This window comes from Typopeltis vanoorti, chromosome 20 (assembly GCF_054136105.1).
Source record: "Typopeltis vanoorti isolate ZY-2024b chromosome 20, IOZ_Tvanoo_1.0, whole genome shotgun sequence".
Taxonomy (NCBI): domain Eukaryota; kingdom Metazoa; phylum Arthropoda; class Arachnida; order Uropygi; family Thelyphonidae; genus Typopeltis; species Typopeltis vanoorti.
This window is the reverse complement of record NC_143568.1, coordinates 40,604,391-40,632,279: the sequence shown is the minus strand read 5'-3', so window position 1 is coordinate 40,632,279 and position 27,889 is coordinate 40,604,391. Positions and strand designations below refer to the sequence as shown.

Here is a 27,889-nt window from a genome sequence, read left to right as displayed (position 1 = left end):
TATATGCCAACAGCTTACTTATATATAATTTTAACATGGTAGTTGAAGAAGGCAAAATAGTACTAAAAATGAATGAGAATAGTCATTAGCCTCTATCTACAAGTATCTCAGTAGATATTTCATGCACAAATATCATTTGCTTAAACTTGGATATAGGATTAAACTAAGAATATTATTTCTTGGCATCTTTAATTTATAATCTAACCATCAGTAAACACTTATGCTCAAGTTCAAAAAAGAAGATATGAATTTAGAGTGCTTGGAGATTTAAGAAAAGATATGAGATTAACTACATAATAATAAAGCATAGATTCCAAAATCAAGTTACTTATACAGATTATCCTGGAGCAAAATGCTGACAAGAATTATAATCTAGTCAAAGTTAAATTCAATCTTAAACTTCAAAAAGAAAAGTTTATGCAATAAATAAACAACAACAACAATAAAAAAATACTTTATGATGAAATATAATAATCAGAAGAAAAACCTATAGGGAAAAAATGTTCATGGACCAATAATAACCTAGACAATCTTCGATGACATATGAGGAAATTATAATCATAGAAGAGTGAACTTGGGGCATGGGTCCCATGCTGCCAAGCATGTCCCCAGGTTGCGGATAGGGTAATGGTTACTTAAAATATGTTACTTAAAATATAAATTTTAATAGGTTACTTAAAATATAAAGAGCCAACAGGCTCTTTTATAATTATATTTTTATAATTATACTAAAATATAAATATAAAATAAAATTATAAAATATTATTATAAAAGCCTGTTGGCTCTTTATATTTTAAGTAACTTAATGGGTGCACCTTTTCGGACAACTCGTATAGTAGAGTACATAAGTTCTTTTCGCTATACCCTTTGCTATTAATAATTTGGTCTAGCTACTCACTGATGAAGCCTCAATAAAGGCTGAAACCGGTCTGGGTAGTGACCTCCCTACCATAATGTAATAACAACATACATTTCCTAGGAAATGTGTTTTTACGTTATAGTAAATACCAAAGAATGGTGATCAGAACTTTCCCCACCTTTGCAACGAGTTACCCGTGTTTGTACTACGTTCTAGGACTACTTGCATTCAGCTCACGCTAGTATTCGCCAATACTTTTATAGTTTTTTATACTATATTCGGCATGAAACTCTCTGATTCCAATCTTTGAGTTTCTTATTCAGTTTTAAAACAATGTGGGATCTAATATCCTCTTAATTTAATTAATGTTTATATTGCCGAAATGAAGCCTGTTAGCTCTTTATATTCCAAGTATATAATTTCTTGGTATCTTTAATTTATGGATAAAATTACCTTTTTATTCATATCTCCTGACCCACCAATAAACTGCTGCTTTAGGGAATTACGATTACTTTGAACAAATGTTTTTCAATACAGGGCCTTGTGATTGAATTTTTAAATGGTTATCATACTGGGCAGTAATAGCTGTTAGAAGGAATCAAGTACAGTATTGGTCAGTTATGCCACAAATGTCATTCAAATAATAAGTGATAGATAAGATAACCTTACATGGACCAAAGTATCAATGAAGAGGTCATCCCATACATAATATGAACAACTTCATTGATTATTATTTAGCATATTAACTTTTTCTTTAGTGTATATAAAAAAGGTATATATAAATGTATCTAAATTCCAGTGCTCACACAGCAAAAAACTCCAAACAATTTTATCAAAAGATGTTTTATTCACTGCTTATATTTTGCTGAATTTCAAATCAACAGCACAACACAGCTTGTATATGCAACAGTGAGTACACTTACTCACTGTCGCATATACAAGCTGTGTTGTGCTCTGATGATGCCAATTTGAAATTTAGTGAAATATAAGCAGTGAATGAAACATCTTTTGATAAAATTGTTTGGTGTTGTTAATACTGTTAAAAATAAGTCACGAATTTAAATGGTTAAATGGATATTTGTAAATGTCTTTTAGTGGAAGATGAATTTCATCGCCGAGTATTAGACCACTGCCCCACTTACTGGAAACCTGAAGTGGATTGAAAAAGTTCCATATTTGGTCCCAAATCAGGGTTTCTGGACTATGTAAAAAAAAAATACAAAAAATATATAAGAATTCATAAAAATAGAAAAAAAATCCTTAGTCCAACCACAGTATAAAATGTGCTATAGGTTTGCATATAACCTTTTATGGGCAGGAGCAGCATAAAAAATAAATATATAAAATAAAATACAGTAGCAACTCTACCTCTGATTGGGGGAAGTGACCATGCAGTCTTGTTCCAGGATGTTGCTCAAATGTGGAATTCTCAGTCAAGAAAGGGTTTATGAGGCTACAAATTTCTGGCATGGTTCCAAGGAAATGGAAAGAAAACAAGATAGTTCCATTACACAAAGGTGACTCCAAAATAGAAGTAGCAAATTACAGCCCAATTAGTATCTTAGGGATGGTGGTTAAAGTTGGAAAAGTTGGTTAAAGGTTAAAGTCATGAATAGATGGATATGATAGGAGGCAGCATGGTTTTGTAAAAGGCAGGTCCTGACTCAATAATTTATTCACATTTTATAATAAAGTGACAGCATAATTGCATAAAATAAATGCTTGTACCATGATAATGCTAGACTTTGCAAAGGCATTTTACAGAATACTGCATGGAAAACTATCATGTAAATTGGAGGAAAATTGGAATTGATGGGGAGGGGGTGAATGACAGGCATCAGAAGTTGGTACATCATGGAGTGGAGTCAAGGTGACTAGTTAGTGGAGTGCCCCAGGGCTCTGTACTAGAACCACTACTCTTTAGTTGTATATTAATAATATAAGAAATAATTTAAGGAAGGCATTTCATTGTCTGTTTGCTGCTGATGAAAAATTGGATAGGGCAATAGTTCATAGGTGATACAGATCTCCTGCAGGATGATTTAAATAAATTGGCAGTGTGAGCAAAGGAATTGTTGTTAATTTACTGTTGAAAATATAAGGTAATGCATTTCTGGATAGATGAAGCTAGGAAGCTGAGGATGATGGTGGACAAACCTTTGAAATTCAGAAGACGTATTGCAAAAGTTGGTACAATAGCTCAAAAGATTACTTGGATGATGAAAGACAATGACAAGTACAGATAAGAAGGTTATGTGGCCGAATCACATCTTTATAAAGAGGGATGATGACCTTCTTATCTGTACTTGTCATTGTCTTTCATCATCCAAGTAATCCTTTGAGCTATTGTACCAACTTTTGCAATATCTTCTGAATTTCAAAGCTTTGTTTCTTTGGGATCAGGAGGTGGAGAGAATTCAGAAACTAGTGACCAAGCTTGTGACAGGTCTGTGGAATGCTCCCCAGATTGAAAGTGTGTCAGTTGAAGAGATCAGTTGACAGGCAGAGGAGAGGGGACATGATAGAAACTTATAAGTTACTTAATGGATTTTATACAAATGACACAAAAGAAATTTTTCAATACATGACAAGTAGGGAAAGAACAAAGGAGTTACACCTAGAGGTTGTATATGAGTGTGGTTAATAAGGATGTGCAGATTAGATTTTTTGTTTGGAGAGAGCAGTGAATTAGTGGAATGGTTTGAAAGAGGCAGTTGTGAGTGCCCCGAGAGTGAATGAATTTAAGGAGAAGTATTATTGTATTGTGTGAATAATGGTTAATGTAGGTCTCCTGGGATGAGTCTTTTGACACCATGGAGATAGCCTGTAGAATAATAATATAGAATTATAAAATCTACTATTTTTAGTCCTAAAATAAAGAAACATTTGTTTATAAAACAGAGAAGTCCCCCCCCCCAATTCATAAATGTACAATTTTTGTATTCTTCAACAAGACTTGGAATATATATATAAGGATCTAGATACGGTCAGTTCTCCCTATTGAAAACACTATCAAGTTAACTGCTCTATAACAAACTGCTAGAAAGTTCCAGTCAAACCATAAACATTATTCCAAAAGGCATTCATTAAATAGCAAACCCTACCACTACACTGGTTGCTTCTGAGTTTGTTATAGTCAGAGGTCACTGTAGCTTTATTATTATTATGGGCGACGCCAAGGAGTCCTTAGACTCATCGAGGGAGGCCCTAAACATCATGTCCATCACAACTATTTGACATTCACACAGTATCTATCATACTTTGCCTTGAACTCATTCACCATCATAGCACCCACAACAGACTCTGGCAGCTTATTCCACTCATTCTCCACTCTAAAAGTAAAAAACCTAGCTCTAACACTCTTACTAACCAGACTCTTGCACAGCTTCCATGGATGTCCCCTAGTCCTCCCACCACCAGTCCTGTTATCAAAAATATCCTCTGAATTAATCCTATAGAAACACTTCAGCAATTTGAATGTCTCAATCATATCTCCCCTTTTCTACCTATCAACCAATTTCTGCAATTCCCACAAATCTTCAACCTGTTCTCATAAGGTTCATTCCATAGACCTGCTATCACTCACCTCTGGATCCTCTCAACTTCCTCCCCATCAAGAAGAAACCTAGGTGACCAAATCTGGGCACAGTAGTCGAGATGGGGTCTTATCAAGGCTCAATACAGAGGAACAATAACTTGCTTGTCTCTGCTCGTCAAAGTATTCTTCAGCATCCAAGTGATTTGATGAGCTGATTTAGCCACTTTTGCAATGTGCCCCCCTAAACTTCAACTCCCTGGCCTCATCAATCTCCTGGAGTACAGTTCCACCAATGTGATATACTGCTGCTAATCTTTTCACCCCAAAATGCATAACCTTACATTTTGCCACATTAAATTGACATCCATTCTCCTTAGCCCAGACCTCCAATCTATCCAAATCATCCTGCAAAATTTTGACCTCTTATGCATTCGCTATTGCCCTACCCAACTTTGCATCATCAGCGAATAAATGAACCGTTCCTCTCAGATCCTTCCCTATATCATTAATGAACAACTAAAACAGCAGTGGTCCAAAAACAGAACCCTGCAGCACATCACTAGTCACAGGCCGACTCTACTCTCTGATATCTTTCCATCAACCACCCTCCTGTCCATTTCACCAACCCTATATCGATTCCCATATGTTGCAGTTTATGGATTAAAATTCCATGTGGTATCCTGTCAAAGGCCTTAGCCATGTCCAGCAGTATCACTGTAAACCCATTACCCTTATCCAGTTCAGCCGTCACTGTGTTATAAAACCTGAGCAAGTTACTGAGGCATGATCTACCCTTCACAAAACCATGCTGTCCCCCATACAGTATCTCATTTTCATCAATCCATTCCTGTATTTTTCCCTTGACTACTTTCTCCAAGACCTTGACAACGACTCCTGATATGCTGATCGGTTGGTAATTTGCAACAGTAGTCTTGGATCGTCCTTTATGCAGTGAAACTATTTTCCCCGCTTTCCACCCCTTCGGGACTAAACCAGACCCGAGACTCAGATTAAACAATATGCTCAAGGGCACTGACAATTCTTTAGCCGCTTCACGTAAGACCCATGCTGGTATATTATCCAATCCCACAGATGTATTCACATTAAGGTTCTGTAATAGACTATTCACCACAATTCCCATATAAACTAATGGTTCCTTCATTCCTTCAATGTCACCCCACTTGGATGATATACTCTTGCAAAGTGCTCACTCAGTAATTCCACTATATCGACTGATTCAGTGACCTCCCTACCATCGGTATTCCTTAAAATCATTCTGGCGTGTACAGTTTTTCTTTTACATGCAGCATATTGAAAGAACTGTTTGGGATTCTCTTTAGCTTGCATGGCTAATTTCCTTTCATAATCTGCTTTTGCTTTTCTTACCACACTCGTTACCATTCTGGTCTGCGCTTTATACCATTCGTGTGCCTGCAGGTCACCTTTCTCCTTAAATTCCCTCCACAGTTGTTTCTTTTTTTGCAACTCAAGCTTAATGGTGTTATTCATCCATTTAACCCCTACTTGATTTACTATTTGGACTCTAGGTATACAGTCAGCCATAACCTCCTGCAAATGCTCCTTCACTACTTCCCATGAACTATCAACATCCAATCCTTGCAGTTTTACATGCCATGGCACTGAACCAAGCAATCTCCTAAGCTTGTCATACTTGCCAGCATGGTAATTCCACTTGCACCCTGTCTTAATCGAAAATTTCACACAATTAGCCACCTCCAAGGTCAAGAACTTATGATCACTCTCACTAATAGGTGGAAACATGGTCATGTTCATTACAGTCAAATTCTCAGATGCTATTACTACGTCAAGCACTCTCGAACCTCTAGTATTTTCCATTACATGCTGTCATTTATACAAATGAACAGTGGATGATTCATACAAGGTGTCTGTATTTTTATTAAGAGAACCTGCAGTTTACACAGGTTTTAGAGAGAGAGAGAGATATACCAATGCAATTCATGTTAACATTCACAAAATTACTTATATAACTAAAAGTTTAACGACACATATGGTTAAAATTAATAAATGAATGTGTAATGTGTGTGTGTGCATACACACATACACATGCAGCTTGTGGTGATTTTAAGAATGCAGACATATGTCTCCCACAAATTTACAAAAGTTAGGACTAAAACAGTTCCACCTACTCCCTTTGGTGAATAAAAAGGAATTTGTGTGTGTGATTTACTTCATATAATTTAAGTATATTAAATTTATACCTCTTCAATAACAGAAGTTCACCAGCTGTTAGTTAACAGAAATATTTCTTGCAATTGCAAGATTATGCAATAATGCAGTTAACTTCCAATTATAACAAGTAAATTAGTTTTAATATCAAACTTTAAAAAAGGATTTCAAGGGACCCTGATCCAAGTCAGTTTGCTGGTCTGTTGTCCAATTTTAATCTGTAATTCTCTTACTGTGAAAGGAGAAAACAGAAAGATCAAATATGAAAACAAGTTTTACAAAAATATTCTTCTATTTTTGAAGTATGTACATGAGCTATTCTTCTCCAAAAATTCCATTTGCACAACGAACCATGTGGGCACATTAAATATATTGAGGCATGAAAAACAGAATGGTATTAACATCAAACAACATTAAAAAAAGTTCAGTAAAAGCAATGAGCATCTAAAACTTCTGAACTAATGAAAATATTTCCATATTGCTAAATCTAACAAGTGCATTCTTCGCACTGACAATGAGATGAAACTACAAAACCTTTTCATCCATAGTTTTAACAGATACTACCTAATCTCAATAGTTTAATATGAAGGAAGTGAGGTAGGATGTTTATGACAGCATAAAAAATAGCAAGAAAGGGTAGAAGATGCCAGCAAAATAATATAATCTGAGCTAATCAGGAAATATAAAAAAAAAACATTAAAAATAAAGTTTATTTAGTGAATAACTCAGAAAATAACTAGGAAACAAAGTAATGACAGCTAATTAGAAATGAGGCAGTTTCCATTTCAGAATTAGCTCTCGAATTTTATATTATTTGTATAAAAATATTATCCCAAACAGAATAACGATAAATTTTTAACATTACTTTATTCCTATGAAAGTTATTCTTTATCATATGATCACAGACTGGAATGTGTTTTCAATATAACTAATCTATGCCAAAGATTTAACTTTCTCATCCTTAGTCCTTGTCCTGCAAGGTTTCACCAGCACTTAGTGTTTCAGTCTTCGAGACCAAGAGCTTTACTGATTTGCATAAAATACAAAGGTTTTAGAGGAAGAAAATATTGCCTTTCTTCGGAAATCCGATCACACTACAGTGAAGAAACAAATACATAAAGATGAAATTAACAAAAGATTAGCATGACAACATTCTAACTATATTACAACATTATAATAAATTATAATTAATAAAATACCACATTCTAAATTTAGATGACAGTTGACCCATTGTCTGGTGCAAGACCACCAATCCCACTTATTACAGCTATGAAGTGACCTGAAAATGCTCCATGTTTGGCTCTAGAGTTGAATTCCCACATATACAATCCTTAGCCTATCCACAGCAATAAATATACTATAGGTTGCTCACACTGCATGGGTGGCAATGGCTAAACTGATCACCTCAGACTGTAGTGAAATGATCCTTAACTAAACTAAATGACACTGAATGAACTGCTTTAACAGATGTGGAATGAAAATCAGCAATAAAAAGCCACAGACTATGAAACTCTGAAAGTGTAAGGTGCATCATAAATGAAGAACCATTAAACCAAGTAAAATATTTCAGATATGTAGACAAAATTTTAGTACAATGGAAAATTAAATCTGGAAAGAGCCAAGAGAAGCAAAGCTGGTATGATGGAGAGTAAAGTGAATAAATTTAGATGGAATAAGAGAGAAATAAGACAAACACTAAACTGACTATATACAAAACAGTGTTCAAACCAATTTTAACTTATGGATTGAAGAGCTGGGTTTAGAAGCAAAACAGTTGATCAAAAAACAGACCACAGACATGAAAGTTCTGAGAAATGTTAGGGAAGTGAACATAAGGCATCAATAGCAGAATCATTTTAAAAATGAAGATATTAAGAAGAAACTCGACATTGTTAGCATTCAGAAATGTGTGGATAGAGCTGGTATGGTAATTTAAAAACAACATAAGAGTAAACTTAGGAATATTTGATGTCAGAATGGAAAAAGGCCCAGAGGAAAAACCAAAGTCTGGGTAGGTTGATGTAGTTAAAGGTGTCTTACAAGAGTAAAATGATAACTGTCCACAGGAAGGTTATTTTGCATTAGTAATAATGCAAACCTTTCATGTAGTACTATGATAGTATCCCATACACACCCATACATTTGAGTGTACAAATCAAAAACTTGATGAATTGCACAATAAAGTTGAAAATCCATAGTACATTAGTACCATGATTGGTGTGAGGACTAGACTCTCCAGGAGCGCACCAGAAACCAAATAATATTTCCCATAACTTCTGGCCACTGATGAGTAGGGTGATGGTCTCACTCTAGGTAGCTTATAAATTTCATTGTCCAGTGTGACACCCATCATACTGATTAGAGTCCTAAAAGCAGCTTGGAAAAAAGTTGATCAAGTGTTTCCAATTATCTAATCCTTTCTCCACTAACAGTACTAATACTGAATAGGTTTACAACCTTTATACATGGGATTAACATAAAAAATATATATACATGAGTACACCACCTAACTGCCAGTAGCCAAATAGAATTGTAAAAAGCTCACTATTAAAAGCACAGCTGAGGAGAAAATAAATACAACACCCCATGCAAATACACATCCACAGAATAATAACAGGCATAGCTTTTCCAAGTTATTAGTCTGAAAGTACTCATGAAAAGTTCATTTGGATATTTTCTACAAGCATAATGCTTGGACTTCAGTAGCACAGTATTCATGCTTGCATGCAAATAGCAAACAATTTGATTTGCTTTCTAGTTCAGCAATAAACAGACTGTGCATCACTGAGTCAATAACCTGCTGTGTTACTGACTTAGTGATGCATAGCTTTTAATTAAGAATGGTTTCAAGTGCATAACACTAAATAGATGTATCTTGCATAAGGTTTTAAATACTGACATAATTATTATGGGGGGGGGGGGGATGTAATCACATGTTGGGTCCATACACAAGAGGCTGGTTGGTTGGTTAGCCTATAGTGCATTAGCACCCTGTATGAAAAGAGAATTGGGAAACAAGGAACTTGTTCACATTGGATTTGAAGACCTGTACATTGTATTCCTTGGGAAATACATGGAAGGGAAAGCTGTTCCTCAATACAGCAGCAGTAGTAATGAAAGAGAAACCTGTGAGTATAGAGTTAAACAGTGAAGGCATATTGGGTGCTAACTGTATATATTTCAATGGATTGTTGAGAGAGCATGTTTTTAGAGATGGATATTAATAACAAGTCTATATCAGTCATCTAGAATTTGACTTTCTGACCATACCTTCTGGATTATGCAGTGCAACTAATGTAAAGTTTTTATACCTCCATATTTGAGCATTTCTCCTTACATATCATCTACAGCCTTGACACATTTCAGGTTGTTGATTTTTTTTCTACCTCGGTTACTGATATAATAGAATGACATCTGAGTTGGACAAAGGAAATGGCTACATATTGGTACTTTAGTATTTTGCTAAAGCTTTTGACAGGATATCCCATGGAATACTGTAGCACAAATTGGAGAAGATTGGGATGGATACTAAACTAGTGATATGGATAGGAGAATGGCTCACGGAGAGATACCAGAAGGTGGTGTATGGAGGAGCAGAGTTCCGGATGAGGCAGGTGACCAGTGGTATGCCTCAGGGCTCTGCGCTTGGGCCATTGTTGTTTAATTTGTACATAAATGATATAGGAAATGGCTTAAAGGGAGATATTCAGTTGTTTGCTGATGATGCAAAGTTGGGTAGTGCAATAAAAAATCAAGCTGATGTTGAGAGTTTGCAGGATGATTTAAATAAGCTGGTAAAATGGGCAAAAGGAAATGGATGTCAGTTCAATGTGGAAAAGTGTAAAGTTATGCATTTTGGGATTAAAAGATTACCAGCTGTGTACTACATTGATGGAACGGTACTCCAAGAGATTGATGAGGCTAGGAATTTAGAGGTGTTGGTAGATAGGGAGATGAAATTCAGGGGACACATTGCTAAGGTGTCCAAGATTGCACATAGGATTACTTGGTTATTGAGGAACACACTAACATCCAGAGATAAAGAGGTTATTATTCCCCTTTATAAAGCATTGATACTTCCACATTTGGATTACTGTGCTCAGGTCCTGGATTCCTTGGAGATGAGGAGGTTGTGGAAAAGGTCCAGAGAGTGACTAAGTTGGTGAGTGATGTAAAAACTGCTCCCTACATTGATAGATTGAGAGCTTGTGGACTGCAGAGGTTTGCTGATAGGTGGAGAAGAGGGGATATGATAGAAACGTTTAAATTACTAAAGGGTTTTTATAAGATTGATGCAGGGGAAATGTTTCAGCTGTGTAATAGTGATGGAAGAACAAGAGGTTCGAGAAAAGTGTGGTTAACAAGGATGTGAGGTTTTTCGCCCGGAGGGTGGTGAATGAGTGGAATGCATTGCTTTTCTCAGTTGTGAGTTCTTCATCTGTAAATGAATTCAAGAACAGATATGATAGATATTGTTTTGATAGTTTGAGTCTCCTGCGATGAGTCTACTGACTCCATGAAGATACCTGTAGTAATAATAATAATATGTACTTCAGATTACATTCTTCTTGAATATTTTCTGCCACTCTATGGCCCATTTAACAGTCTTTCAAAATAATTAATCCAGATGTCCAGAATAATCTTTAAGCTTCAGTTTTCATTTTCATGTCATCTGATTCCTTTTACTGTACTCCTTCCTATATTTCTAACAATTTTCAATAACTCCCATAATATTTTGCACTTTCCTTTTTTTTTTTTCCCTTCCAAAACACATGTTGACTTACCCACTATGAATGTATTATATGCTTTTATTCTTTGCTAGGATTTTTTTTTTTTTTTGCAACTCTTTGCATTCACCACGATATTCTAATTTTTGTATCCTTTGCAGGCAACTTCACCGCATAACATGTCTAGCTGAATCAATGAATGTTTATTTTGGAGCCTGCAAGGTTCGATTATTGTTTGCAAGCTAATTGTTTTTTGTCCTATAATATTTGCATAGTTGAGTTCACATTTACATAGAGCTCCACTTTGATTTTCTTAAATATTCTTCTTTTCAATATGATATTCATTTTTATGCTGCTCGAAACAAAATGGTGATAATTTACTATTTCAAATCTCATGTACACTCTTGTGTTTCATGAATCAGCATGAAGTAAAGCTATCAACATTAGTGTTATTATCATTAAAACCTCATGGGTTTTCAAAGGTACTTGTGACATAGTGAAAGCTGCTTTATACATATAGATCTCAGACTAACAGATCAGCATTAAGCTAGTTTAAACATGGTAAAATGACACAATGGATTTTTTTAAAAAACAGTGTGAGTGCTTGCACAATGAGATATAATAAAAATGTAGGAAAGATGTAATAAAATGATGTGGTTAATGAAAAAAAAAATATTAATGACTGATAAAATGAGACTCACAAATTTTTGGCAAGGTGAGCTGAGACAGTCATCCAATTTACATTGGGTGATGTACTAAGCCTCAGCACTCCTTGAACAAGAGTTTGAATCTGAAGTGGCATGAGTAAAAGAGACAGGACCACAGACTCTTCTCAACCAGAAGAGTCTGTGGTCAGTATCAATTCCATGCTATGCTAAACAAGATTTCTCATAGGTGATATAAGACTGGTCTTCTAATTTTTTTCCCATGGGACACCTAGTTTGTCCAAAGTAGAAGAGATACAATCACAGGGAATTTGATAGATACCTGGAAAGAGGAGATTGTTTATAATTAGAAGAAAGCAGCAAGAAAGGGAGTTTATTTTTAGAAAAAACATACTAGGTCACATTTTTTGAGGATTTTTGAGATTGGTTCAGAGATACTTGAAATATGAAGGACTGGAAACCTCTCTACTGGTTCTAGGTTGCTAGGAGAAAGCTAGTAAGAGTCATCAAGCTGGGAAAGCTGTTCTTTTTGCTCTAACTCCCACTCCCTTTAGGATCTCCAACTAGAACTTCACAACATCCAGAGTACCATGCAAAATGACAGCTTCTCCTGCAACAAAAAAAAACATGAAAATTTTCACTCCTAAAAGCCTGTTTCTAGCAACCCAGAGCCAGCACATAGGGTTCAATTTCCTTATAGTTCAGATGTCTCAAGAAAATTTCAAAAATCCTTAAGAAATACAACCTAGTATCTATGTTTTTTTACTCAATAAACTCTCCTCATTTCACTTTCATGCATGTAATAAGTTCCATGTGATTGTCACTTCTTTTACTTTGAACAAACTGGTCATTTTGTGGAAAAAAGATGACAAGAACAATTTTTATATTACCAATAAGAAATCTGATTTAGTACAGCATGTTGATGCTGATTGCAGAATGATTGCAGAGGATGTAATTATTAGAGAGGTTTCGGATTTTCCTCCAGTTGGTGAAAGTGATCATGAAGTAATCACCTGTGTTGTGGCTAGTCATATACAGGCTTTTGTGAGGAAAGGATATATGTGGAATTATAAGTTGTGGTGAAGGTCCTGGAGAGATTGCTGAGAAGTAGGTTACAGAAATGGGTTGATAACAGCAGTATTCTCTTTGGTTATCAGCATGGGTTTGTTAAGGGGAGGTCATGTTTCACTAATTTACTTATGTACAATAACAAGGTGACAAATACCTTGGACAGAGGAGATGCATATACAGTGGTGTAGTTGGATTTTGCAAAGGGTTTTGATAGACTGCCACATGACAAGCTCTTAATTAAATCGAAAGAGATGGGATTGGATAACAGACTTCTGTGATGGATCAGCGACTGGCTGTCAGAGGGGTATCAGAAAGTTGTACATGGGGGTGCAGTATCTCGAAAGAGAAAAGTCACCAGTGGTGTGCCACAGGGGTCAGTTTTGGGGCCATTGTTGTTCAATTTGTATGTTAATGATGTTGGGTTGGGTTTCACTAGCGATATCCAGCTGTTTACAGATGATGCAAAACTGGGGAGAGCAATGCACAATCAGGATGATGTTAATGCCTTACAAGAGGACTTGAATAGATTGCATGAATGGGCAGGTAAATGGAACTATCAGTTCAATGTTGACAAGTGTAAGGTTTTGAGATATGGTAAGCAACGATGGGATGCCAAGTATACACTTGGTGAGGAAACTTTAACAGAAGTAGAGGAGATGAGAGATCTAGGTGTAATGGTGGACAAGGACCTGAAATTGAGGGGCCACACTGCACAAGTTGTGAAGACACATCGAATAATGGCAATAATGCGGAGAACCCTGACATGCAGAAATAGAGAGGTTGTGATTCCATTGTATAAGGCCTTGATCAGGTCTCATATGGATTATTGTGCACAGATTTGGTCACCGGGTTTTCATGGTGATGAGGATATGTTGGAAAGGGTACAGAGAAGATTCACAAAGGTAGTCAATGGTCTTTGGAATGTGGAGTACGAGGACAGATTGAGGGAATGTAAGTTGCAGAGGCTCGTGAATAGGAGGAAGAGGGGGGGGGGATATGATTGAGACATATAAACTGGTCAGGGGTTGTTATTAGGTAGACATGGAAGAGATTTTTCATAGAATTGGAGAGGAAAGTAGAACAAGAGGCCATTGCAGGAAACTGTATAAGGAGAGTGTGAGCAAAGGAGTGAGAAGCAGGTTCTTTGCATGGAGGGTGGTTGGTGAGTGGAATGCATTGCCTGAGTGTGTTGTGAATGTGGACACATTGAATGCAAATTTAAGACAAGGTTGGATAAGCATTGTATGCAATAGTGAGTACTCCCACAATGAGTCTCTGACCCCATGGAGATCGGGTGTTGATAATAATAATACATGTCCACAAGGAGATGTGCTTTGCATTATGGGAGATACTGAGACAAGGAGTGATGAGAGCTTGGTCCACCTTTATCACGAGTTGCCTCAGTCCTGAAGATACTTCAGGCACAAACTTTGTTTGCTTACACTTGGATAAAGGATTAAACTAAATTTATTATAGTCTAACCAAGTGGGAAAAAACTTCCAATAGTGATCCATATCTTTAAAAAAGGTGACCCTAAAAAGTATAGAGGTATAAGTATTCTAAATTCCTGTTACAAAATATATAGCAGAATTTTAAATAACAAACTAATAAAATATTCTGAAAGCTTTATTTTATAAGTACAAAATAGATTTGGAAAAGAACGATCATGTATAGACCCAACCTTTTGCTTAAAATTAATAATAGAGAAAAGAAGAGAATACAATTTAGAAACTCATATTACATTTATTGACTTTGAAAAAGCATTTGATAAAGTTAAAAGAAGTATTTTATTTAACATATTAAAAGAAAGACAAATACCAAATAATATTCTAAAAGCTATGTTAAGTATATAAGAAAATAATCAAATACAAATACTATCATATCTGAGAAAGATAAATCAAGGAGTCCGACAGGAATGTCCCCTTTCAGCAACTCTTTTTAATATTTATCTAAATGAAATAATAATAAAATGGAATAAAAATTTCATCAAGGTATTAAACTTTCTCCTATTATGAACTTTTAAACACTCTACTTTTTGCTGATGACCAAATAATAATTACAAATTCTGAAAATAACTTACAGAAATATTTTTAAATTTAAATCAAATAGCCAAAGATTATGGGATGGTAATATCAGAGAAAAATCAAAAATGATGGTCTTTAAAGGACAAGATCAAATAAGAACTAAAATAGTAATAGATAACAAGATCTTAAAACATGTGTGAATTCATTTAACTACATAGGATGTATGATTACATATGAAAATGAAAAAAGACAAACCTAAAAATTGTATAATATTTCAAAATAATAGGTGTAATTAACTCTATATTTAAACCTAACTTAGTTCAAAAACAAACCAAACTAAAAGTATACAATACATTAGCCCTACCAGTCCTATTGTATGGAAGTGAAATCTGGACAATAAAACAAAAAGACAAAGATTAATAACAGGTGAAATGAAGTTTATGAGAAAAACTTCAAAATATACTCTATTCGATCACAAAAGAAATGAAGAACTTATGAAAGAATTAAACCAGGAATCAGTAATAGAAAAAATTAAAAAATATAAACATAAATGGAAGGAACACGTTGAAAGAATGAAAACAGAAAGATTACTAAGACTTAAATTACAAATCATTGGGAAAAAGACAACCAGGACGTCCTCTAAAGAGAATCAACGATGACTTCTAAGGCTGAAATAGGCCACTCTAGACTTAAATCCTTGAAAAGCATGATGATGTTTATTATACCTTATGATGCTAGGACATGGCTTATAACATTATTTTTTTAAAAAAATCCAGTTATTATTCTACCTTGTTTATACTATCAACTCACATTGCTAGTTGAAACAATTTGCATTGCTAGTTCTATCAACTAATGCTGATAGAACTCACATTCAACATCTTCACACCTACACTCAAGCAATTCATTCTAAATACCCATCATTCTCCATGCAATAAACCTATTCTCATCCCTCTGCTCACACCCACTATATCTAGCATTCAGGGATGCTGCTTGTTCTCCCATGTGTCCCTTCATTTTATGAAAAACCTCATCCACATTAATCTAGAAATAATCCCTTATGTCATATACCCCCCCCCTTCCTGTTATCCACTAGACTCTGCAAATTACATTTCATCTATCTGCCTTCATATCAAGCATTCTAGATACCAGAAACTAACTTAGCTAACTGCCTATGAACCCATTCCAATACTTCATCATTCTTTTCAAAACCAGTTGCCAAATTTGTGCAATCCATATTTGACTTGATCAAAGTCTTATACAATGGAACCACAATGTTCTTTCTTCTACTTGTCAGCTCCTGCCATAATCTGTTATGCAGCAATGTGTTCCCAAAATGTTAGGTCATATCCACCATCACCTCCAGATCCCTTATCGCCTCCACCTCTTCTAAGATATCCTTGACCAATTGTATACTCTGCAGCCCATCTTTCCTTCATAAATTTTAAAACCTTGCATTTTGCAACATTGAAATGGCAACACTACTCACTTGCACATTCACCCAGTCTATTCAAATCCTCTTGCGAAGCTATAATATCTGCTCTACTCCTCACAGTTCTTCCTAAGATTGCATCATCATCTGCAAACAACGATATCACCGTTAAACCTTTCCCAACATCATCACATGCACGTTTAACATCAAAAGTCCTTGAAGCACATAACAAGTGACTTCTCTCTTCTGGAATATTTCCCCTTCATACAACTTGCTCTATCTATCAGGCAGTGGCGAATTCTCCATGCTTGCTACACAAGCTCATTAATTGAGAAAGAAGTAATATTTATTTGTTAATAAATGCATGCATTTATGAGCATTCCATTTAGGCTTTTATTTTTGTAGACAGAAGACGTTTTATGCTTGCACGGCAATAATTGAGCTTTGCGTTGTGTATCGAAGGCCGACACTAGTCAAGCTACCTTGGCTTGCTCAGTTGTAGGAGCATCCAGGTCTTCGCTTCAGCACTGTGATTTCATGCATGCGCGCATAGCCATTTCCACTTCCTCCACATCATCTCACCCTTGCTTAAATATGGGTCATACGCAGTCAAAGTAGCTCTAGCCAGTGAGCTTCAGCCAGCCTTTACACGTGTGCATGTTGCTTTGGAAAATTAAGTTAAAACCAACTATTTATGACAATGTTATTGACCAGTTCATAAAGAAGAACTGTAGGGTAGAATTTGTATTCAAGTAGCTAAATTGAAAAAGATAGAATATTATTTGTAAAATAAATGTTGTATTTGTATGATTAAATGTACATAAATTTCTAAATACAGGTAACCCTCATATAACGCGGTACTTATACAATGCGGTCTAAAATTGTAGTAACCCTTTATCTTTTAATATGTTTTTCACCGCGTGACTTAAAAATAAAATTTTATCTTCATTAAATTTTTGTCTGCCTGTATCCTGCATGTAATTATAAGTAGTGAATTTATATTAGGGGATATACCCTTTAGCACATATGTACCAATTGTTTACTATATAAAATGTTTATTGTTGAAAATTGTCCTCGTTTCTACCAGGAAAGTGCATTAAAAATCATAAGTGTGTTCATCTCAAGCTGAGCACTTTATTTTCTGGTGAGTTACATACAATATATGATGCTTGCTTTTTTGTGTAAAAAATAATTTTTATAGTAATAACCACAAACTGCAACGAAAGGGAAAAACCAACATTGAAAACAAAATTAATTTCTCTCGAAGAAAAATATTCAAAATCTGGGATCGGTTGAAAAATGGAGAAAAACCACGAGTTTTTGCAGGGACTTTGAATTTAAATGAATCAACAATTCAAACAATCAAACAAAATGAACATAAAATCTGAGAAGTGTTTATTGCTGGGTCAACGATAAGTGCAAAACATGTTGCTCGTGTATGCAATATTCTAATGCAGTGTTTCTCAAACTTCAGATATCCGCATACCCCTTCTTAAATTTTCATTATTACCAAGTACCCCTAATTAATTAATTAAAATTAATAAATTAATTAAAAATATTAATCAAAATTAAATATCTATTTTATTTGAATTTATATGTTCATGTAAACAAAAAATATGATTTATTTTTAAATTTTGGTTCTCTAGAGATGTCAGACGACACACTCTTATCAATTTCATTTGATCCAGATGCAATATCAACGTTTTCTTGTTGCTTAAAGCTACTTGTATTTGCTATATTATTGATCTCTTTGGGGGATTTTATAAATCCAATCTTTAATCAATGATCCATATGTAAGAATTTGAAAGCTAAAAAAAGTAGTTAGTTATATTCGAGTAAAAAATTTACTCGAATATAACTAACTTTTTTCCCAAAATTAAAACTAAAAAATCGTGTTGCGAGATACATGCGGGAATTTTTTCGAAACTAAAGTTTTCAGAAAAAAACTGAAAATGGTGCAAGTTACCAAGAAGCTCCTACTCGCTATCACTGCTTTTGGCATCAAGAACAGTTTCTTTGTGTGCATCGTCAAAGTCATCTACCCAAATAGCATCTTCTTTCCCATTATTTCAAGCAAAAATTACCAGTCATTTAAGACTTGAGATACGTAGAGCAGCGAAGAACTGCATATGATTGGTGCAGCATTAACAAAAAATCGTGTGAATCAAAGACAAATTAGCATTTCAACAGTTGAGCTGAAATGCTAATTTCCTTCAACCGAATTCCATAATATCTGAAACACATTCACTATATATTTCTTAGTTTTAACACGTCAACGACGGGGTGGCGTCAAGCAAAACCATATGTTCCACCAGCAACATATGGTTTTGCTTGGTCTATACGGCAGTTTCTGTTGGAGAGGAGATGTGATTCATTATCCGTTTTATCCCGGTTGTCTCTAATTGCACTGTTTGTTGAAAAATATAATGACTCCTTTAATTATGCATAGCCGAAAATTGCCACGTATCCCCTAACGACCTTTCGTGTACCCCCGGGGTATGCGTACCACACTTTGAGAAACACTGTTCTAATGGAAAAATGGAGAAATCTCTAATGATTTCAATAGAAGATTGCACCTCAAAAGAAAATTCCTATGGATGGAAATCTTATTAAACAAAAAACTCTCAAAGTTTATAAACATTTATTTATAGTGCAGACCAGGTGTTCAATGCAGATGAATCCAGGCTATATTGGAAAAAAGTGCAAAAATGCACCTATATTTCGAAAAATGAAAGATCATCTTCTGGATTCAAAGTTTCCAAAGATAGAATTACTCTACTGTTTTGTAGTAATGCATCAAGTGATTACATGACAAAACCAGTATTTATTAACCAATCCTCGTGCTATGAAAGATTAAAATATACACTATTTTATTTTGCCTAAAACATTTATGCATTATGTGCAATGAAGTTTAAGTACAATTTGTAATTTTTATACTATGTATTTGACTTGCATAATGTGATTTATATAACACGGCATTTCTGCGGAACCTAACATCCACGTTATACGAGGGATACCTGTACATAGTTTTAAATGGTCAGTAATTCATTATTCCGCTAATCAGACTTCAATCACTCCATGAATGATAACAAGAGCAAGCGTGAATTTCAAGTCCAGCATTCGCCCCTGCTATCAGGCAGAAATCTCCAATCCAGTGCACTAATCTACTATTCAAATCCATCCATACATTAAAATTTAATTACCAGCTTGTAATTGGAACTCTAGCCAAGGCCTTTGCAAACTCTAAATATACCACTGTGTATGCATTTGTGACTTTGTTATAATAAGCAAATAGATTGCTAAACATGACCTTCCTTTAGCAAATCAATGCTGTTCATCAAAGGATATACTACTGTTTTCAATCCAGTTCTGAATCTTGGTCTGCAACTTTTAAAAGCAGAAACATTTTGTCCTCTTTCTACTCCTTTAGAACTTGACCCAATCTAAGACTCACCAAAAGGTGACAAGCTGTTCTTAACTTTCTGGAACAGTCTCTCAAAACATGCAGAGACATATCATCAAGCCTACTTAATTCCCCCCCCCCCCCCCACACACACACACACCTGCACAGTAAACCATTAGTCCCTCCTCCATCCTTCTCACTGTGCTTAAGTTCTGCACGTCACATTCATGAGAATGAAATACCTATATGAACTACTCATTTAATCTCTCAACAATATCCTCCACAGTAGTTATCATTCTACCATTTTCACCAACCAATATCAAACTGGACACATATCAAACAAACTCTCCCAGAGATTTTTTTTTTTGACTATTAGCTAATTGCTGCTCATTCTGAACGTTTGCTGCCCTTACCAAGTAAGTCACTGTTTTTGTTTGCTCTTTGAACTTCTCGTACAACTGATTACCACTCAGCTTGTGTGTATTCATAATGCATTCTTCTTTATTCTAGTAGCAAGGCTTATACGTTGGTCAGACATAACTGGTGATTAGTTTACGGAATTAACAATGCATATAAAGTATATTAATTAAAGGTAACTTTAATGAATAACTTCTATATTTCGGCAACGTCACATTGCCGTCTTCAGGAACATAAAGATATGGTATGTGCACGCAGGCACTAACACAAAGCAAATGAGGAAGAAAGCAAGAAACTAATATTGTTCCTAAAGTCCTAATGGTGCCTCTGGCGGGCTAATTTGGTAGTCTTGGCAGTTGGGCTGAAGTTCTCATAACGTAAGTCTCCCAAATTTGGGGTAGTTTCATGCACCCAAGTTTGTTGAGGTTAGGAACGTTTTTTAGAGCTGCTGAAGATTCTATGAATAATCTTTCGTATTTAAACTTGCTGCGATGAATTATTTTTGTTTTCTTCCAACGAATTTTATGGTGGGTATCTAAGGCATGGGTCTGCCAGCCCAGAGTGGCTGTACTGGTGGAACCGGATGTAGTCTTTGTGTTCTGAAATCCTGATATTTGTTGTTCTGCCTGTTTGGCCAAAGTAGGACAATTTGCAGCTGCAAGGGACCTGGTATACACCAGGTAGGTCTAGGGGAAGTGGTTGGTCTTTGGTAGAGCGGATAAGGGATGCCAACTTTTTATATGGTTTGTAACAGGAAGTAAGGTCATATTTTTTGAGGATATTGGTTATTTTCTCAGAGGTGCCCTGGATGTAGGGGATGGTGATAGACTTGGTGTAATCTTTATTGTGGAGGGGGGGAAGGGGAGGTTGTGGTTTACTGGTTTTAGTATTTTTTGGATTTTTTTGGGGTTATAGCCATTGGCTAAGAAAGTGTTGAGGATGTGGTTTAGTTCAGTAGTTAGGACCTTGTCATCTGAGCAGATTAATTTTGCCCTGTTATATAGTGTTTTTATAACCCCATATTGTTGTGAAGGGGGGGGGGGGACTGCTGGTTCCTAACACACTTAAACAACCAACGCCCCAGAGTCCAGTTCACCTTAGAAAAAGAGGAAAACAACACCCTCCCCTTCCTAGACACTTTAATCACCCGCCAGCTTGATGGATCTTTGGTTTTCTCTGTTCACAGAAAACCCACCCATACTGGCAGATACATTCACCAGCAGTCCCCCCCCCTCACAACAATATGGGGTTATAAAAACACTATATAACAGGGCAAAATTAATCTGCTCAGATGACAAGGCCCTAACTACTGAACTAAACCACATCCTCAACACTTTCTTAGCCAATGGCTATAACCCCCAAAAAATCCAAAAAATACTAAAACCAGTAAACCACAACCCACTCCCCCCCTCCACAATAAAGATTACACCAAGTCTATCACCATCCCCTACATCCAGGGCACCTCTGAGAAAATAACCAATATCCTCAAAAAATATGACCTTACTTCCTGTTACAAACCATATAAAAAGTTGGCATCCCTTATCCGCTCTACCAAAGACCAACCAATTCCCCTAGACCTACCGGGTGTATACCAGGTCCCTTGCAGCTGCAAATTGTCCTACTTTGGCCAAACAGGCAGAACAACAAATATCAGGATTTCAGAACACAAAGACTACATCCGGTTCCACCAATACAGCCGCTCTGGGCTGGCAGACCATGCCTTAGATACCCACCATAAAATTCGTTGGAAGAAAACAAAAATAATTCATCGCAGCAAGTTTAAATACGAAAGATTATTCATAGAATCTTCAGCAGCTCTAAAAAACGTTCCTAACCTCAACAAACTTGGGTGCATGAAACTACCCCAAATTTGGGAGACTTACATTATGAGAACTTCAGCACAACTGCCAAGACTACCAAATTAGCCCTAGGACTTTAGGAACAATATTAGTTTCTTGCTTTCTTCCTCATTTGCTTTGTGTTAGTGCCTGCGTGCACATACCATATCTTTATGTTCCTGAAGATGGCAATGTGACGTTGCCGAAATATAGAAGTTATTCATTAAAGTTACCTTTAATTAATATACTTTATATGCGTTGTTAATTCCGTAAACTAATCACCAGCATTCTTCTTTAGATTGAATGCATAACTTCTTAATTCATCCATTTCACACCTTATTTAACCTCCTGACCTCTGGAATGCATTCAGAGTGCCTCTGCTGGATAGCTGTTGAGTGGGGCCTAAGCAGCATTGATATTCTTTCGATCAAGTTCCTCATTCCAGGATAGAGCTGCAAACCGTCTCCTGAACTTTTCATAATCACTGACCTTTTAGTTCCACATGTCCTCATATGGCTGTCAATTACTTAGGTGACCACTTCATGGTAACTCTTACCAACTGGAAGAAGATTTGACACCCCCATTTATAATAACATGCTCTAATGCAATGATCAATACAAGACCCTTAATTCTTGCTACTCTGCATTGCTTGGAAAGAAATCAATGGACACCACAGTGTGAGAAACAAAACAGCCATGGCACCCACCTTAATAAAATGTAAGACCTCATTTTACTGCAATGACTGTTGCAGTCTTATGGGGCATACTTTCAACAAGCATACAATAGAATCAATGGGAATTTTGGACCATTCTTCTTGTTCGCATGTAATGAGGTCGTAGATTGTTTGTGGGGCAGATGTCCCTTGAACTCACCAACACTCCAGTTCATCCCACAATGTTCAATAGGGGTTGACATCAGGGCTCTATGGAGGACAGTCAAGTGTGGTGCCATTCATGTCCACAAACCATGCAGTAACAGCAAAAGCCTTATGATATGGTGCACTGTCTTGCTGAAAGAGACAATGGTCCATTACATATAAACACCACAAAGTAGGAAACAGTGGATTGTCCATAATGTTCACTGTTTCCTACTTTGTGGTATTTAATATTTTTTTATATTATAATATTCTTATATTATTTAATATAAGAGTTTAATATTGAGCTGGAGTTTGTTCAAGTAGCTAACTTGTCACTGTTTGCCCAAGTTCCCTGACAAAAACATCAGGGGCCTTGCATTAACTGGGGCAACACAGCAGATGGTATGGCATTTCATCTTGTTGTGACATCATGACTTTTGATTTCAATGATACAGAATTCAATTTGGTCAGCTAAACCCCATATCCCCAGCCCATTCTCATTTATTCAATATCAAAGTAGAAATCTTCTAATGGGATGCACCATGACAAGGTGAATGTGGGCATTAGGTCCTAATTAATAGTGGGAAAAAAAAAAAAAAAAATATATATATTAGGATAACCAAGTTATTTTATAAACTTGGTTATTTTAACTCCTAATCCCAAGTATGCAAACAATTAAGTTTGCACCTGAAACAAAGTTCAAATCTAAAGATGATACAATACCAGGGCAACTCATTGTAAAGGTGGGTAAAGCTCTGATCACTAGTCTTAGTATTTTCCCATAATGTAAAGCACAGCTCACTAGAAGATGTATACTGCAATGCATTATGGGTGGGGTCACTACCCAGACTGGTTTCAACCTTTTTTGAGGTCTCCTCAGTGAGTAGCTAGACCCTACGGAGCCTTATCAACTTTACCTATAGAAGTTGCAACAAGGTGTTTTTATTTTTAATAAAAATCCCTGGAGAAGATATAGACGTAATAATTTTTTTTTTAACTTGGGGATATTGTATATTAGGATAACCAAGTTTATAAATTAACTTCTATTAGGATAACCGAGTTTATAAATTAATTTGGTTATCCTAATATACAATATCCCCAAGTTAAAAAAAAAATTATTACATCTATATCTCCTCCAGGGATTTTTATTAAAAATAAAAACACCTTGTTGCAACTTCTATAGGTAAAGTTGATAAGGCTCCGTATTACTATAACCTTGGTATTTAGGGTCTAGCTACTCACTGAGGAGACCTCAAAAAAGGTTGAAACCAGTCTGGGTAGTGACCCCACCCATAATGCATTGCAGTATACATCTTCTAGTGAGCTGTGCTTTACATTATGGGAAAATACTAAGACTAGTGATCAGAGCTTTACCCACCTTTACAATGAGTTGCCCTGGTATTGTATCATCTTTAGACTTGAACTTTGTTTCAGGCGCAAACTTAATTGTTTGCATACTTGGGATTAGGAGTTAAAATAACCAAGTTTATAAAATAACTTGGTTATCCTAATATACAATATCCCCAAGTTAAAAAAAATTTATTACATATATATATATATATATTGAGTGTGTGCATGTGTGAATTTTTTTAGATGAAATTTGTGATGCAATCAAGTATTATCATGGTATTATGATAATAAAATTCATCTAACACATGATGGTACCACTTTAGCATATGCAAATGTCTCACCAGGAAAGCATTATTTCAGGAGGCCTCTAGTATTATTATTATCTAGATTATTAACCATTCCACTAGCCATATGGGCAAAATAAAGCAAATAACTTATACTTCACATCAGTGGCAGCCGGTGAAAGTTTTAAGTGGGAGTGAGTGCTGCGTATACAAAATAAAAAAAAATTATTTTTTTCCTAATCAGTAACCAATTTATTACTAAATAAATTTACATGTTAAAAAATTGCTTTATTAAAAATATTTCACCTCACCACGAACAAACACCAATAATAAAAGTTTCATATCTCACAGAAATAATAAGCGCAAGCATACGATACACTGCCCAAAGAGCAGTGTTAAGTGTAAATGAATATTGGCAAGTCTACCTGCAATTGGTGCGATCAGTCTCACACTGCGTCAGATCACAGTGTATTTGTTTCGTGTAACCATAATTGAAAAAATATAATTCTTTTCATATTTTCAACAGTGACACCCGTCATAATTCAGCCTTGTATCTATAATAAATAAATAATTATATGTTATTTTAACAAAATAAAATTAGATTGCAAAAAAATAGTTCACCCTTTCCTCACAGAAATAATGCGTGCAAGCATACTATACACTGCCCAAAGAGCAGTGTCAGATTCACTAGTTACGTGCAATGAGAAGCGGAAACGAATATCGGCGAGTCTGGCTGCAAGTACTGCTTATGATAAGTGACGACTTATGTCCTCTAAGAGTGGAGGCTTTGGAAGGCAGTGACACTAATGATTTTGAAAGCATATGGTGTGAGGTAGAGGTGGGCAAGACAGGATATTTAGTGGGGTGTTACTACATACCAAGGAGCACAGAGGGTGGGACCAGGAAATGTTTAGACAGTTGAGTGTGGCAAGTGCAAAAAGAATGATTGTTATGGGAGATTTTAACTACAGCAGTATAAATTGGGGAGAGGAAGCTGCATGTAGCAATAAGGGAATGGAATTTCTAGAATTCTTGAGGGAGAAATGTCTTAGGCAACATGTATTAGAATGAACAAGAGGTTCAAGAGTTTTGGATTTGGTCATGGCATCAGAAGAGTTGATAATAACTGAGATGACATCTCTCCCACCAGTTGGAGAGAGTGACCATATGGTTTTGACTTGGAAGATGAATAGGCAATAGACATGCAGCAGTATCAAAGAGACAGGAATGTATATAGAATTATAAGGCAGGTGATTATAATAGTCTTAGACGTCAACTCGGGGAAGTTTCATGGAAGAGGAATTGGAAGGACGGGATATCATTAGTGTTTGAGAAATTGTGAAGGAATATTTGTTAGTAGCAATAGTAAGCTGTATTCCACGAGTGAAGAAGACACAATTTAGTGTAAAGTGGATGACAAACAATATTAAATAGGAACTGCATGTAAAAAAGAGGCTATGGAAGAGATATAACGAGATAGGTGAAGAGAAGATGCGTGAACAATATAAGACACAGGCCAGGAGAGTGACTAGTATGGTAAGGAAGGCGAAACTGGAATATGAGAAGAGATTGGCCCTAAGATCCAAAGAAAATTCTAGGGAATTTTTTAGCTATGTGGCCAGTAGCAGGAGAAATGACTGTTGAAGAATGACATTGTGCGATAAAAATGGGAATCATCCTGGAGGAGTAAATTTTAATACTAGAGGAATAGGACAGGTACAAGGTTTAGAGGTGCAGGAGGAGAGTGTGTTCCAAATATTGAGTGCTCTGTATGTCAGTAAAGCAGTGGGACTAGAGGGTATTTTACCACGAGTTTTGAGAGAATGTGCTAAAAAACTGACAGAGCCTTTGACCTGGCTTTTCAATGAAAGTCTGGCTGTGGGAAAGGTGTCCAGGGAATATAAGGAAGGTAAGATAGTGCCATTGCATAAAGGGGGGGGGGGGAGTTAGCAGACTGGAAGTGTCTAATTATAGGCCAGTTTGTGTGTCATCGGTAGTTGTTAAGATCTTGGAGAAATTAGTGAGGGACCCTATACAGCATTGGACAAATGAGGGTAATGTTATCTGTGAGAGTCAACATGGATTTGTTAAGGGATGCACTTCTTTTAATAATATGCTAGCCTTTTATAATAAAGTTACAAGAGCAGTAGATGAGGGAAAGGCATATACTGCCATTTTCTTGGACTTAGCGAAGGCATTTGACAGGGTGCCACATGATAAGCTGATATTTAAGTTGCAGCACATGGGTCTGGATGTCAGATTAGTCAACTGGATTCTGGATTGGCTGTCCGATAGGTATCAGCGAGTTGTATATGGTGGTCAGTTTCAAGGAGGCAGAGGGTTACAAGTGGGGTCCCACAGGGCTCAGTACTGGGACCTATATTTTTTAACCTTTATATCAATGACATTGTCAGTGGATTGCAGGAGGATATTCAGTTGTTTGCAGATGATGAGAAGCATTGAAGGGTTATTAGTAATAGTGCAGATGTGGTAACTCTGCAAGAGGATTTGAATAAGCTATACAGATGGGCAAATGAATGGGGATTTCGGTTTAATAGAGCAAAATGTAAGGTCTTGAGGTTTGGGACACATCGATGGGATGCTGCATACTCTATGGGAGGAGCTATACTGGAGGAAGTAGGGGAGACAAGAGATCTGGGGTTGATGATTGATAGAAACCTGAAATTTAGGAGACATATTTCAAAGGTGGTGAAGGTAACACACACAGGATTGCTGCAATAATGAGAAGGACACTGACCTGCAGAGATAAAAGAGTTATCAATCCGTTGTATAAGACTCTGATCAGACCACACTTAGGCTATTGTTCTCAGATTTGGTCCCAAGGATTTGAAGGGGATAAATTAACTGTGGAAAGGGTACAAAGGCAGATAACAAAGATGGTTTCAGGACTGTACAATGTTAGTTATGAGGATCAGCTGAGGGAATGTGGACTGCAGAGTTTGGTGGATAGAAGAAGGAGAGGTGATATGATTGAGACTTATAAACTGTTGAGAGGTGGTTACAGGGTTGACACTGGGGAGTTCTTTCGCTTGGTTGAACAGCAGGAAAGAGTGAATACCAGGGGCCATCCCTGGAAGTTACAAAAGGGAACTGTAAGCAAGAGGGTGAAGAGTGGTTTCTTTGCAAGGAGGGTGGTTGAACCATGGAATGCACTGCCTGATAGAGTGGTGAGAGCGAGAACGGTCAATGAGTTTAAGGA

General features: G+C 36.1%; 1 protein-coding gene across 3 annotated transcripts in view; it reads right to left on the bottom strand.

The window, feature by feature from the left end:
* The window catches only part of LOC150095390 (ER degradation-enhancing alpha-mannosidase-like protein 1), a 409,738-nt gene that overhangs the window by 27,424 nt on the left and 354,425 nt on the right, over positions 1-27,889 (bottom strand). Inside the window, exon 12 of one of the 3 annotated variants that reach the window (XM_090410568.1) lies at positions 6,773-7,699. The exons of 1 other annotated variant lie outside the window; for it this stretch is intronic. In XM_090410568.1, coding sequence (XP_090266694.1) covers positions 7,607-7,699 — 93 coding nt within the window. In that variant the 3' untranslated portion in view covers positions 6,773-7,606. Of the gene's footprint in view, positions 1-6,772; positions 7,700-14,913; positions 15,018-27,889 lie in introns of those variants that run through there. One more of the 3 variants, XM_090410570.1, reaches the window with a different exon arrangement.